General features: G+C 39.1%; 1 protein-coding gene across 1 annotated transcript in view; it reads right to left on the bottom strand.

Moving 5' to 3' along the window:
- Window positions 1-834: 834 nt before the first annotated feature.
- The window catches only part of LOC134634228 (protein diaphanous homolog 1), a 28093-nt gene continuing 13836 nt past the window's right edge, over window positions 835-15091 (bottom strand). The window contains exons 10-11 of the mRNA XM_063483305.1: window positions 12664-12753; window positions 835-3322 (exon numbers count right to left, since the gene is read on the bottom strand). Of these exons, the coding sequence (XP_063339375.1) occupies window positions 3135-3322; window positions 12664-12753 (278 nt within the window). The 3' untranslated portion in view covers window positions 835-3134. The remainder of the gene's footprint in view (window positions 3323-12663; window positions 12754-15091) is intronic.

Below are 15091 nucleotides of genomic sequence, written 5' to 3'. Positions count from 1 at the left end.
CTGACTTGCACTGTATATGGCCTGCAAAAATCTCCCACTTAAAAAAAAAAAAAAGGGGGGGGGGGGGGGGGGGGGAGGCAAATAAACAACTTTGAGAGTTTAAAGGCACTTTATTTCTTCCATCGTCACTTGGCCAACCCTCAAAAGTCTCTCTGTGGAAAAATTGCATAAAGTCTGATAAATGATAAATAGGACTAAATGATTCAATTTAAGCTTCATTGTGGTGGAATAAAACCTTAACATGTGAATGAACAGAAAAAATAAATACTCTGTTCCTGCAGCATAACTTCCATTACTGACAGCACCACGTGGGTCAAAACACAAATAAAAACAGGGTGCAAAAAGGGACCCCCCCCCTCCAAAAAAACAAAACAAAACATGACATCAACTGTCCTCTGCATCTTTAAGACACGCACATAGAGATCTTGCCGTGTACTGGCAATTTTAGCCGAATACCGTTGGAAAGTTTTTGTGGAAACCCTGAAGCCATGGAAAATCCTGGGACTTTTCTGTAAAAATAACTAACTCCACTGTTTATTCATTCTTTTGCTGCTTTTTGGCAATAAAATTGCAGTATCAGAGTGCAGTGCCTGTCTGATGCTTTACTGCACAATGTGCTTACATCAGGAGGAGAGGGGAGGAGCGGAGGAGATAAAGTAGCATCGGCCAAAGTGCACCGAAGAGAGTTTACTTTGGCAATCATACAGGAATAGAACCAAGCTGTAAATTACAGGCACAGACTGTTACATAAAAGAGTGACATAATGGAAAAAAAAAAAAAAAAAAAAAAAAAAAAAAAAAAGAACACACACACCAATAAATTACTTAAGACATTTTTAATAATAGTTCAGTGTAACAAACAGGACAACTGGGTGCATTGTTATATAGCCATACAGAAATCTCTGGGAAAAAAATTACATTAAAATAATCAATCGTTTAAAATTCACATAGAAAACAATATCTAAAATAAAAAAAAAAGAAGAAGAAAAAGAAAACAGACTTGTTGAGAAAAGGAAGAACTCAAATTTGCAAAAATATTCCAGTGACATCGTTTACCTCCTCTAGTTTTCCCTTGCTCCTCACTTCAAAAACATTTGTTTTTCAGGGTGCATTACACACAATCAACCTACAGGTATGCACTTGAAGTCATGGGCAGAATATTGCAGACATAAAACAGCAACCGTGTCAACCATTTAAATACAGCTACGACATATTTGTGCTTGAGATGAGGCGCAACAAACTATTTGTTATTCTCAGTGTTATTTAATAAAAAAAAATGACGCACCATCACTGGAGGTGCTCCAGTGCTTCATCTTATTTCCTTTTATTATGTTTAATTATCATTTTGTCCAAAGACGGCACATTCTTATAGGAAGATGGAATAACGATGCTAGTGATGTCATAAAATGCTGAAGTTTTGGAGCTAAAAGGATTTTTCTCAGTCATCACTGCCATGAAGCACTGACCTTGAACCAGCAGGTTTATTCAAGAGTGTGCGAGGTGTGCCAGCGGTTTGTACATCCTGAGACTGACTAGGTATCACGTCTGGGGAGCGCACTACAATAATGTGCTTGCATAGTAATAAATATTGCATGGAGCAGCTTACATCATCTCACCAGATTCCTGTCAAATAGTACACCACAACATCATGGCAACATGTATGCTGATGGCTGAAAACAAATAGAAACGGGGCCAGACATTCAAAAACTACTGCTGCAGTTCAGTGGGAGGGAAACAAGCGCGCGCGCACACACACACACACACACACACACACACACACACACACACACACACACACACACACACACACACACACACACGTATGTCTCAGCAGTTTTTGGGCAGTTTTCCAGTATGCTTTATCTTCAGCAGAAAGACCAAAACGCTGTTCATGAAACCTAGCATTTATGACAGCATGGTCGGTACCGTACAGTAATTACAGATGGCAGTACACACAAACTTACAAGCACAAACACACACATGTAGGAAACTGACTAAATATAGGCAGCTACTTCACACAGACTTTTTCATATACAAACACAGGCATGTAAACTCCTCAGGCTGGGTGTGTATGGAAACACCCTCTGAAAAAGCAATATTTGTTTTGGTTGGACTCTGTGGAAGAACATTTTTGCTCTCGACTATCTTGCCTTTAGATTTTGTGTGAATAATCATGTTCATGTTTCATATAAATGATATGGGCACATATGGTAACAGACAACTTTATATAATTAATCCCTCCCTTTAATCACACGGACACCTGTGCGCTATGCCCTTTCTCGCTAAAGAACATGCTGAAATATAAACCCAGGTGATAACTGCTGTTGATGAGGTGTCAGGCAGGACCAGTGCAAACTGTGACCGGATTAAACCCAGAAGTGAAATGATAAGACTGGATTCCTATCAGTTGGCACTTTGAATAATACAGTAAAATGATTACAAGCAGTAACATACGGAATATCAAATAATTACAAAGAAAATTGTTTCATCTCTTTAAAAACAGAAAACATCAACAAAAAACAGAAACAGCGCAAAGTGGTCTTGGCTGGAACATCCTGACAAGATGATGCAGGATGTGCCAAAATCCACACATTCTCAGTCTAAATCTGTGAATAACCAAAAAAAAAAAAGAAGGGGAAAAACGATAAAAGAAACAAAGTGGATCCTCCTGAGTAAGTCTTTGGAATGGCTAAAGATGCCCTTTGAGTGACAGGTGAACCGAGTGATGTAGAAATAAAGAGAAACAGAAAAAAAAACATGAACACCTTATGCGCATGTGATGGAAAAAGCAATTCAATCTTTATGACAGTGTCAGAGTTCTCAAGGCTGGTGAAGACCATGCAGAGGTTGAAACTGAGGTGAGAGCCCCGCCCTTAAGTTCTGCATCTCTCTGTCGTCTCAAAAAACAATGTTATTTTAAAAGACGGTCCTTTTAAGACATTTATGGAAAAGAAAGCAGGCCTTTATTCAGTAAACTAATAGCAGATTATTATTGGCCCCTGGAATGCCTTAGAAAGATAAATCTGACTTTAGATAGACTGGCTGTATGCATTTAAAAAAAAAAAAAAAAAAAAAAAAAAAAATCAAAACTAAACAAAGAAAAAACAAAACAAAAACAAACTTCTACCTGGGTACCTAATTAGACCGAGAAGCCGCAGCCTCAAGCAAGTCCTCTAATGACTCTGCTGCTTCTAGTTTTGGCTCCACTTTATCATCTGACTTTAACTTTTTTGCAGAAGGTTTTCCCGATGAAGGCTTATCTTCCTGCATCAGCTCTTTGGCCAGAATGTTGGTCACCACATTTCCAGCTCGTCGGTGGTTGGCTGACAAGAACAGAGAAACAAAGACAACGCAACAAAGTCAGACATCATTTTTAATCATACCAAACCCATAAGAAACATCAACGCATGCCATGAGGTGACATATCAGATAAACACTATGATGAAATTGACAACCATTCTGCAATTCAAATATAATGGTTTAATTAGTTAACAAACCAGCCACTAAGATGCAAATGCATTCACAAGTATGTACCTATAATAATCTACACACACACACACACACACACACACACACACACACACACACACGAGTAGTGGGGCTGTGTATGTATGTGGATTAGCGTCATATTTGGAGCAACTCACTTGTAATGTCAGATTACGCACAACATGGTCTTAAGCAGTGAAAAAACTGGAGAAAGAAGTGTAGAAATGTATGGAGGAAGGAAAAGCGGGATGATGAAATGCAGAAATGGAGAATGTGTGTGTAAAATGAGGAGGGGAGAGTAAAAAGGGGTAAGACACCATGAAAAGCGGGATGATTCATACTGTGGGAAGATTAAAGAGGCAGGGATGAATGAAAATGAGATGGAGAAGAAGGAACTGAGTCAGATGAGGAAAAGCTGCAAGGGGATGACTTGAAGTGACACAAATAGGAAGTTATGTATATATTATTTATATACATGAGGAATACTGGAAGCAGAGAGAAGAGATTAGATACACAGGGACAGACAGAGAAACAGAACAAGCGTGACAGATTGTGCCCTGAGGATGCTTTCGTTTTTATTCTTCTACCTGCTTACCGTTTTTTCCTTTCCTCCCACACAGGCACCAGCAGCAGCCTGGCTTTATCTCTCATTCCCTCACTCTATCCTTTAGCACTCCTCACTCTCATGTGTGGGAGGACAGCTGTGCAGCAGCAGCCATTTTGACTTATATAGGTCAGTGGGAGATTGTGTTTGCTGTTATTTTATGCTTGATGTTTATTCAGAAACTCCAATCCTCAAAAAACATCAGTAAATCCACACGTGAATGTAATGTCGAGGAGAAAAAAAAAAAAAAACGCAGATTAATCCAGAACACCAACAGACACACACATGCAAATTAATCATGGTAGCACATACAACATATCGAGACTTGTTGCATGGTTCTCACAGGAGTAGAACAAAAAGCACCACAAAAACACACACAAAGTTACCAAGCAGGTCTCCAGAACTAGTTGTGACAAAGACACAATTGAGTCTGGGGAGAAAGAGGAGAAGGAGTATTTGTAGATTTAGGCTTCACTTGTCTTCTTTGTGAGTCTCAGCTGGTCTGAGCAGCACATAGACAGCTAGTGTATCAAATTATCACCTTACACCCTTTCCTATGAGAGATTTCTCCCCTGTCATAAACACCGGTACATGGGTGCACTTTATCTTCTCCTCAGTGTACTTTCATACTTCCTTCGTCTCTATTTTTGTCCCTCACTTATAAACTTACTAATTAGAAATTATGCAAATGATCCAGAAAAAGAGAGAGAGAGAGAGAGAGAGAGAGAGAGAGAGAGAGAGAGAGAGAGAGAGAGAGAGAGAGAGAGAGAGAGAGAGAGAGAGAGAGAGAGAGAGAGAGAGAGAGAGAGAGAGAGTGTGTGTGCGCGCGTGTAAGTGGGCGTATGTGTCCTGTGCTGAGCTTGTCCTAAAAATTCCAGCCTACAGAGAAAAGCCTCTTCAAAGGCTGTCAGACCTAGCTCCTTGCCTCTCTCATCCTCCTCCACTTCCCTCTTGAAAGAGAAGACAGAGAAGAGGAGGAGAGAAGATGCGATACAAGTCAGGATGAGAAGGTTGTTACATTGGAAGCAGAATGAGAAAATATGAATGTAGACAGAAACCTACTGATTGAAGTAGTGCTGGGCGATATGGAAAAAATATTTATCATGATATGAATTATTTTATATCACGATAACGATATATATCACGATATACCACCTGACCTGTGGTCATCTGGAAAGTATGCAGTCTGTAAACAGCGAGTGGAGAGGGTGCAGTCTTTGTTTTGAGTTACTGTAAAGTATGTCGCAAATCCGGGTGCATGTAAAGCAGCACCATGTTGCAAAACCACAAGACAGTTTCTTTGTGAAAAATATCATTTTTTTATACTTTATTTTCTCTTGCATAAAGTTCAGAGTATGTATAGTGAGAAGACAACACTAATATATTTGCACAGGCTATTTAACCCTTTAAGACCTACTATAGAACCAAGTCCGCCAGAGCTTATCTTTACATTTATTTATTTTGAGTGTCTTCATAGTTTTATTTTTGAGATACACAAATTTTTATATATAAATGAAAATAAATAAATGCAAATTTGCAAAAAAACAGCATGTGCATCAAAATAAACTATTTCCAACAGTGTAATTTGACTTCTAAGCATCCCAGAAACGATACAGAAGAGCATAAAGTCAAACATGACTTTTAAAAACACCAACATAGACTTTGAAGCTTAAAAAACTACATTCTCCGCGAAAGTGACGTCACTTCCGGTTTCGGACAGGTAATGGCGGACATGCGATAGTTGCGCTGACTTATATTCCAACTAGGAAGTGTTATGAACAGCTGATCGGATCGGCAAAGCCTGTTTCTGGAATATTATGCTTTTGTTGCTGCAAGTCTGGAATATTATGTTTTTGTTGCTGGAAGTGCTTTTTATGCAATTTTTGCAAAGCTATATGTGGAAGAAAACCGTGACCTAGGGCAAGCTAATGGAATAAGATGTAAGTACAACCCCTGCGATTTCATATGCAAAAAAAACCAAAACATTATTGCACTACCTTACGTGGTTACAGTTCTACAGGGATTTAAAAATAGTTAGGGAAAACGGAGTGTGCCTGCTCCGACCGGTTGTAAAGGGTTAATGATATATTTTATGTAATAATTTATAAAATTCGGGTTAGAAACGATAGAAACGATAGAAGACAAATGGCACGATAGACACTTTTCTATCGTCCACACGATATATATCGTCATATCGCCCAGCACTAGATTGAAGTATGGAGAAGAAACTCTGACGCTAACTACATTTAAACATAGTTAACATGTGTGAACTAATATGCGCAAGGAGTGAATACATGAACAGACTGAAGTTTTAAAAAGAACATCAAAGTATTTTTAAATATAACATAAACACAAGTAACAAAGGCTGGCAATCTATATGATATATTGAAATGTTTTCAATTATAACCCAAACCTAATGAGTTCAGTGGGTATCCCTTTCTTCCCACTGAACACTGCTTAGAAGAACCTCTGATGCCACTCTGGTTTTACCCAGAGCCAAAAGAAAATCAACACAATTATATAGATTTTTTTTCTCAACCAGATTTCCATGATGGATGTTTTTGTTTATGAAATGGTCCAATATGGCATAACATGCAAAGATTTCTTCCACATAAAGTAATAAAGATGTATAAAGTAAAAACAACAGATACATCTCGACACAGATTTGCATATTTAGGCAAAGTGAAAAGATCTTACTGTTTAAAGCTTTCAGATCCAAACTACACAAAGATATATTCAATTCTCCCTGACCAATCACATTCAACAAATAAAAAGCAAACAACAGATTTCATTTGTAAAGATTAATACTGTGAAAACAGCTGTTAGATATCTCATAGATCTCTGGAAGGAGCTGTTTCAAGCCTGAGAGAAAACATGCAGCATTTTTTGATACTGAAGCGTATCAAAGAGTTAAAATCTCTTGCAAGCCTTCATACTTTTCAGAAATGCAACAGTCCTTCACCAAATGCCATTATAAACAAACAGGAAGCTTTCAGCATGTGTGTTGCATAAACATACTAGATCTGATATTGACTAAATGATCCATGTAACTGTTATGAGGGCTGGTTGTTACAACAGGAAATGAGATATCAGGACTTACACAAAGACTGTTTTAGGGTTTATTTACTGAGGAATGTGAGATTGAATTTGTGTGTTTGCACACAGGAGGTTGGTCAGTGGCACAAAAAGCATAGTGAAAGATCATCTGTAACAAATTACACTGCAGGAGTCTTAATAATGACTACCTGATTAACATAAGAATGCTTTGTTGTACAGTGCATACTGCTGCCTTTATGAGGGGAAAATAGAGAAACAGGAAGGAAAGTGATGAGAGGATTTGCAGACGGGCAAGTGTAGGACAGATGGAGAGGAGACTGTAACAAGAACTAGCTTAGCTCTTTTGTTAAGGTAAAAATTTCACCCTTATCTCTCATCACAGATTTAACTACCCCACTATAATGAGTATGAAATCCATATGGCGGTATTACAAGGGAGCAGCCATCTTCACACCCTTTGTTGACTGTACAGAATCTTTAGAAAAACCACAGTCACAACACAACATGGTGCCACATATAGGATGATGGTGTGTTTGCAGATGCAGACTGGACCTCCATCAGTTTCTCCAACTTAGCAGGGACTTGTATCGCCCTCCTCAGGTTGCACTGTGTAACACAGCGCTGCTCTGCAATAAAGTACTGTGGGAAAAGTGACGTCATCTGACACCACTAGTGGCTGTGGGTTAAGTATTGATGCATAAGCTTGAATTTTAGGTCACTGTCAACTGGTGCATACTGGTGTGGTCGACCTTTATTGCCTCAGTGGGTATTAAGCAAGCATGTGACCTCACCAGTTTTCTAGTTATGGCTTGACATTGATATTGATGAGCACCCTCCCATTGTTCTAAATTGTCTCACTAGCATGAGACAATTTAGAACTGCGTGTGTGTTTGTGAACATCTGTGAAGGGGTATTTTTCTGTTTTAGTAGGAGTGGACCGTCTGCAGAGCTGGCGTGTGCCTCTATTGTTGCTAAGCCCTTTATGTCTGTCTCTCTGTTGTGATTGGTGCTTTGTCAGCTAGTTGCTACTATGATTGGTTGCTCTAGCAGGGGTCATGACCCAGCAGATGGGTTTCTTGTGTGTTCATACGTCATTCCTCTACTTAAATGGCTCTGAACACAACGAAATTAGCCCGATGTATCCAAGCTGTCTATGTTTCTGCAAAGTAACAGACAGACGCTGAGCTAACAATCTAAAGCTCAAACCAAAACACTGATAGTGCTAGATGCAAGTCTGTCTGTCTTCTGGAATGAAATTTGCCAGTTTGAGTGCATGTATTGGTATGCAAACATCCATGTGTGCCTTTGTTGGCATGCGAGCATCTGGTGTGTGTGTGTGTTTTTTGTCTCTGTGTTTAAGAAGGGGATAGACAGACGGACGGCAGACAGCTGAGGATCCCCCATACAGTCTGCTCATTCTACGCAGCCAACACTCCCACATGGACAAAGTGAGCTGAGGTGCAGGTCAAAGGTGATGAGTTTTATAGCTTCCACAGCCTCGTGGCTACCCATTCAGTCACGCTGTGAAAAAATGAGCGTGACAACTCACTCAATACGTCCCCTTAGTAATCTTTTAAAACTGAGTTTGTGACGTCTACAGTTGCAGCAGCTGTAAGGGTAGGAAACAAAGAGGAGAGAAGGGAGGAAGGTCTCCACAATAGCAATCAATCAACAGCTCCACAGACAAAAACAGTAAACAAAAATAACACTGTTGTTTTCATTTCAACTAAATATTTTTATATAAGTATAAATCTTTGTTCTCTGTGTGTGTGTGTGTGTGTGTGTGTGTGTGTAAGTAAGAAGGCTATAAAAGCATGCAAATATTTTTACTAAATTTATCATGCTGTCTAATGTGATGCAAATTAAAATAATGTAATAATAAATCTACTCTCAAATAAAGCTTGTCTTGTGTAAAAGAGTACGTTTTGGAGAGTAAGAGTAAGAAGTTAAGATGGAAAGTAAAGGACCTTTAGTGTTGTTACACAGGTTATAAATCATTTTACAACAGGATATCATTTGTATACATATGATATAAATTGCAAAGAGTGTGTGGTGTTGTTGCCACATTTTCAACTATGACCTATAAACAACAACTCTGGTGTAATGAGACAGTCTTAAATGTACTTTTCACAAAACCCAAACATTTTTCTCTATTATCTGCCAATAACTGCAAAACAGATAAATAACTTCAGTAAGCTGGCTGTAGGGTTTCTACAATGCTATGTTGAAATTCTTTCTGTACCTGCAACAGTAATGACTGAAACTGAACCAATAATATTAGACTAGGAACAGTTACTTTTATTCAAGAGGAAAGAGTAAAGATGGAAGTCTAGACATGAGTATAGATAAGTAAATATCATTAGACTGCAGTGGCTTGTGTTACGACTGTAAACAAGCCTGAATGACTTACAGCCCCATTACATATTTTATTTTGTTTAATGAAGAGCAATCAATGCACCATCTTAAGTCTATCTGCAGATGAGAGCTACATCTGGCAAGAAGAATATAATGTATATATAAAACAATATAAACAAACAGTAAAAACTTCAGTATTAGTAGCATATTTAGACTGAAAGTGAGTAGACACATACATGTATTCTGTCTTATTTATTGTGGCTTTGATTATCACTTTTCAGTGTTAAGCTAATCAAGTTTGCTTTGCCTCAGTCCCTGTTTCTCATTCAACAAAATTATGAAATCAGGGTGTGTTGCAGCAGGAACTCCTTTTTAGGGTTTTAATGTTGGGCTTCACTGTGACTATATTTTATAACCTAAGAGAAAAATACTTTTAAGGGCATTAATGATTGGACCCACTTCATAACATCCGATCTTTAATAACACTATTTGTGCTTTAACTGCAAGGAAAAGAAAATACTTGGAGGCAAAACCTGCAACCAAGTGCCCCACCTACTGGTATTTGTTAATAAATGTCAAAACAAGAAAGGATGGGGGATTTGAGAAACTCAATGATGCCACTTTTATGAGTCTTTACAGTCTTAGATGCATCTACCTCACATTATCTCCCTGTGATAAAGCAATCATGTCACTGTCACATTTTTAAAAAGATTATGAATGACCTTTTCCCAGAACTGTGTTTCCTTAGAGATGTGTTACTACATAACAGAGACAGAAAAAAATGTACTTGTACTCTGACTTGTATTTATGTTTTTTCAATTTACCCTGTGTGCAACATTTTAAACACATATGACATTATACATAACATCTGTGAAGGGGTTATACATACATACAGAGCAGGGAAAAAATATTGTAAGGCTGCCTGTGGCTTCACTGGTGCCAGATATGTCGAGCCAGAGTCAGGATGTGCCTCCTACTTCAGCTTTACTAAATTAAGACTTATGACTCAACTGGCTAGTCAGACATGTGTGCACACACATACACATACACTTCCTGCTGTGTAGGTGAAAGAGTCAAGGCTCTTCCTGGCATTAAGAAGCAAAGTGGGCATAGTGGAAAGGAGAAACCTTTGAATATCAGTCAGGGAAAACTCCTAACAAGGATAAGAATGCCACCAAAAAAAAAAAAAACCAGCACTGCTTCACAACCTCCACATTCTCCATGGAAAAGCCTGAACTTTGGCAAAACAAAAACAGAAATGACACCATGGGGTAAGAGAGGAGACAGGGAGGAGGGACTAAGCAGAGATGTGATACATCCAGTCACTTATATTTTCCGACAATCTCCTACCACAGAAGTATGTGCAGGGAGGAAAGCTCTTTCCCCCCTTTCTTTCACATACACATGTTCAGGTATTTCCTGTTGGGAGTGTGAGGTGGCCCAACAGCATTATGGATGACTGACTGAGCCCTGAAGTGGGCCCCATTCTTTCTTCCCTGCTCCTGCTTCTCCCTTCATTTTAATTTTCACTGCTGTCTTAGCCAGTTTAGTGGTGATGAGCCTGAGCTATTTGTTACTTTGTTTTTTTCTGCTTTTTTCCCCCCCTTTAAGTCTAAAAATTACATCTGAGAGGTAACTAAAATGTGGGGGAAAAAAGAGAGAATAACAACAGATTAAAAAATAAGGGACAAATATCTATAACTGTATTTATTTGAAAAAGCTATTATCATTGTAAGTAAGACTTGAGATACTCCTTTAAAGTCAGGGAGGCTGGATCTGCCTGACTTCAGATCTTTTTTCCCTGGCAGTCCAATATAGCACTGTGGTGACACGGAACAGTCACAAAACAGTCACAAAATTTAGGATTTCTACAAGGAACAGCTCAGCCCCAGGGATGTTTATCTGTTCTACTTTTCACAAACAAAATGTCTGGAGGAAATTAAAGAATGTTTTGGTTTAACGTACACTGAAGGTCCACCAGTTTTTACAGATGGAAGTGGGGTTCAAAAAGAACCCAAAAGTTTTCAAAGATTATCAATTCTGAGTCCAAAATAAAGAATTGAAAGAGTTGTATAAAAACAAAAAACAAAAAAAACCAACAGATTAGGAGAAAGAGAAAAGAGCAGGGTCTACCTTCTGGGTCTTAGTGCCATTCAGGACCAGTGCTTCACATCTGGCTTCTATTGTGAAAGGGATCGAGTTGCACAAACTCTTCCACAACCCTGCTTATGTGCGAAAACTGAACCCACACAAGAGTGCGTGTGAACAAAAACACACACACACATAGGGTCTCTCTAGAGTTTTCTCTTTCTTAGCTAATGGGCAGCTGGACACTTTCCCACTCACAACCAGGAATCATGTTACAAAATTACTATACTAACAGTTCCTGCTGCCTCACTTTCATTTGCATGATCTTACTAGGCCATAAAAGCCACAGAATGGCAAACAAAATAGGAAGGTGGGAGAAAGTACTTTAGTGTCTAATAAGTCAATGAAATTGAGAGCACCAAGGCTATAATAATGTAAACTTTTACATTTTCTCCTTTAGTGTAAAACTGTAAAACTCATAAATGCTCATAAATCCTTTGGTGTAAATGGAGTTTAATCTCAAAATGACAAAGAGCAAAACATATCTTGACTTGAAGTTGCTAAAGGCACCTATGTCCTCATACTTTTGCCGACAATAACTTACCACAACTTTTGTATTGCCCACTCACGTCAACAAACTTTCTGCCTACAGGCTGGTTTCATCCCCCTCCTACATTCATTATTTATCATATTTTCCTACTCCACCACCACACCCTCAGCAGTTGTTTCTCCCTAAAGTATCCTAGTGTCCACACCCACCCTTGGCACTCTCCCTCTTCTTTTGTTGTTGTGCCAGCCTCTGATTGCATTGGCTTTGCCCCTATAACCATGGTGAAAGAATATTACCACAACTCAGCCTGTGAGCAGAGCAACAGATGGAACAAAGGCAAAGGAACATAAACAAATCTGTTGTTGTGTTGAGAGAAGATTGGAGACGGAATGGAAAGTGAGATAGAATAAATGAGTCTTATATATCTGTGGAATTAAATTGAAATCTGTAAAGCAAGTAACGCATGAAACGTGGAAACATATGCATGTTTTGTGAAGATTTACTGTTTTGCTTGTGTGTGAGTACCTGCTTGACGTGGTCCTCTCTTTCTCCTGAAAGCAGCACCGGACTGCAGCGCCTCCAACAGGCCATCCATGATACCAGTTTCATCACCCTCTGTAAACACCATCAAAAAACATAATCAGTAATAAATCAAGAAAAGATCAGTATGAATACGTAATGAAGCACTTTAACTTCTATGCATGACACACACATACAGCTCCATTATAACAGGCTTATTATTTTTAATCAATACTAGCATTCTAACAACAGGAGAGATACTGGTGCTTTTACACAATTTTCTGTGTTTTTCTAATATAGCACTATACACATGGACAGTGTGGATCTTCACCAGCCACGTGGCTATTTTGGTAAATTAGCTACATTAACCCAGATAAGCAGTGACCTACTTCAGCTACTTCCACAGCTAGGGGCTACACTATGCATTTTCAGGGAGACAGCTTCAGATATACACAAGCCCACACTTATTGGAAAAACAGCCACTGAAACCAAATCCACATAAACAGAATGAATGCATAATTGTGCCTTCCAGTTAAACTGGTACAAACTGGAAATTAACCTTTTATCTGTATAAGTTTACAGGTACAGCTTACATGGGTGGTCTCTTTTTGTTTACAGCTACATTTTCAACAGAGCTTCAGTGTCAGGTGGCAATAAATAAAAGAAGGTGGGTTAAACCAAGCAGGATGCCCAATCTCAAAGCAGCATGTGAGAGTACTACTTTGTGGGCAACATTCAGTGGCATGGCTCAGCACTCACGCAGATGGCTTTAATTATTTTTGTTTGAACCTGAATGGAGACAGAGGGGTCTGGGGAAGGGCCAGCGGGGTTGGGGGTTAAAGGTTTATGCTGTCTCCCTGTTTGTTCCCCAACCCCCACACCCAAACACAGCACACAGCTCTGCTCACACGCACAATATTTAATCCTGCAGTAAGCCATGAAGCAGATGGCCTATGGTCTCGCCTGTCACGTCAGAGAAAGTCTCTCTTACACACATCCCAAGACTACCGTGGCTCATATACACCCCTTAATGTCCATGTCCTAGAACTACACACTGGGATCAAAATCCGAGTTTTCTTCTTCAAGGGAAACACATCTGGCAAATTTCCGCTGGCGTCAATCACATGGCTGGCTTAAAACATGCTTGCAAGCACACAAACACACAAATGTGTTTTGGAACATTGCATTGAAGGCACTGAAGGACCAAACAATGACCTAGCTGTGTATAAAACATATTACTGAACTAATGAACATTCAGCTTACAGGCCTAGAGGCCTGTGCTCTCAATAGTATTGAGCAACACTATTAAATCAAAAAGCAGTTTTACAAGTTTACTTTGTTAGCAATAAGGGACAGGACATAAAGGGGAAACACAAGACACTGGTTTTCATTGGTACTGAAAGTCAATTAACAATGTTATACATTGAAATGAGCCTAAAAACAATATAAGATTCAATAATACTACTGACCATAAGAAGCAGAAGGAATACACACATATTTAGTGCTTGACACAAACAGTAAGTTACTGACTAAAGCATGTAAGAACATAAGATGGATTAATTAGGGCAATGGCATTAGACCGTGAGCTCTTAAAGATGTCTCTTTAGATCCGATTTGCAATAAATGCGCGCACGCTCTGACACGTCTCACATCTCTCTCCCACGCACACACAAATACAGCTCCGTCACCACAGCATATAATCTTGTGTAGATCAATAGCACCCCTAATGGATGTTCACACAACAACAAATGAAAATAGAATTGGAAAAATTAAGCTGTTGATGACAAACGCGCAGATGACAGCATGATAAAGAAAATCAGTGAGTGGAGAGATCTTTTTTCTAATGTTTTTCTAATGTGCCATGATTCTCTCCATTTTTCACAGTCACCTGCAGTGAAGACATCAGGCAACTCAGGCTTATCCTGTCTCATCCCCTCTTGTGCCTTGCGCCTTTCGCTTCTAACCCCCTTTTCAAAGAGACAACAGCAGTCTAATCCCCACCAGAGCATCTGCTGCCCTACTATCCTCCTTCCTCTACCCTCCCCCACACTACTGTTCCCTCACTTGCTCTCTGTGTGGAGCACGGGCACTCCCAGTGGTAGTTCCCATACAAGCATCTATGTGAGGATAAACCAGACATGCAAACACCCTTTGCCACATAGATAAAAATGGTCTCAGGTATTCTTTTACAGACTGTACTGACACCTAGCTGTAGAAATAAGGAATAGTAGCAGCAAGCTTTGGTGTATAGCCAAAGATGGGGCAGGGATAGTAGTAGACTGTATTTAACAGATAAAATTAGAGCAAAAATCTAAAAAGCTTGGAATGTCAAGTATTGGGTGTGGCAACAAAATACTCTGCCAGTTTAGTATACTGACTCCTGTATTTATATTTTCTATGCGAGTTAGAAAAGGCAAGTCAAAGCACTTAATGA

This window comes from Pelmatolapia mariae, linkage group LG2 (assembly GCF_036321145.2).
Source record: "Pelmatolapia mariae isolate MD_Pm_ZW linkage group LG2, Pm_UMD_F_2, whole genome shotgun sequence".
Taxonomy (NCBI): Eukaryota; Metazoa; Chordata; class Actinopteri; order Cichliformes; family Cichlidae; genus Pelmatolapia; species Pelmatolapia mariae.
Note: the sequence above shows the minus strand (reverse complement) of the source record. Positions and strands in the feature narration are given on the sequence as shown.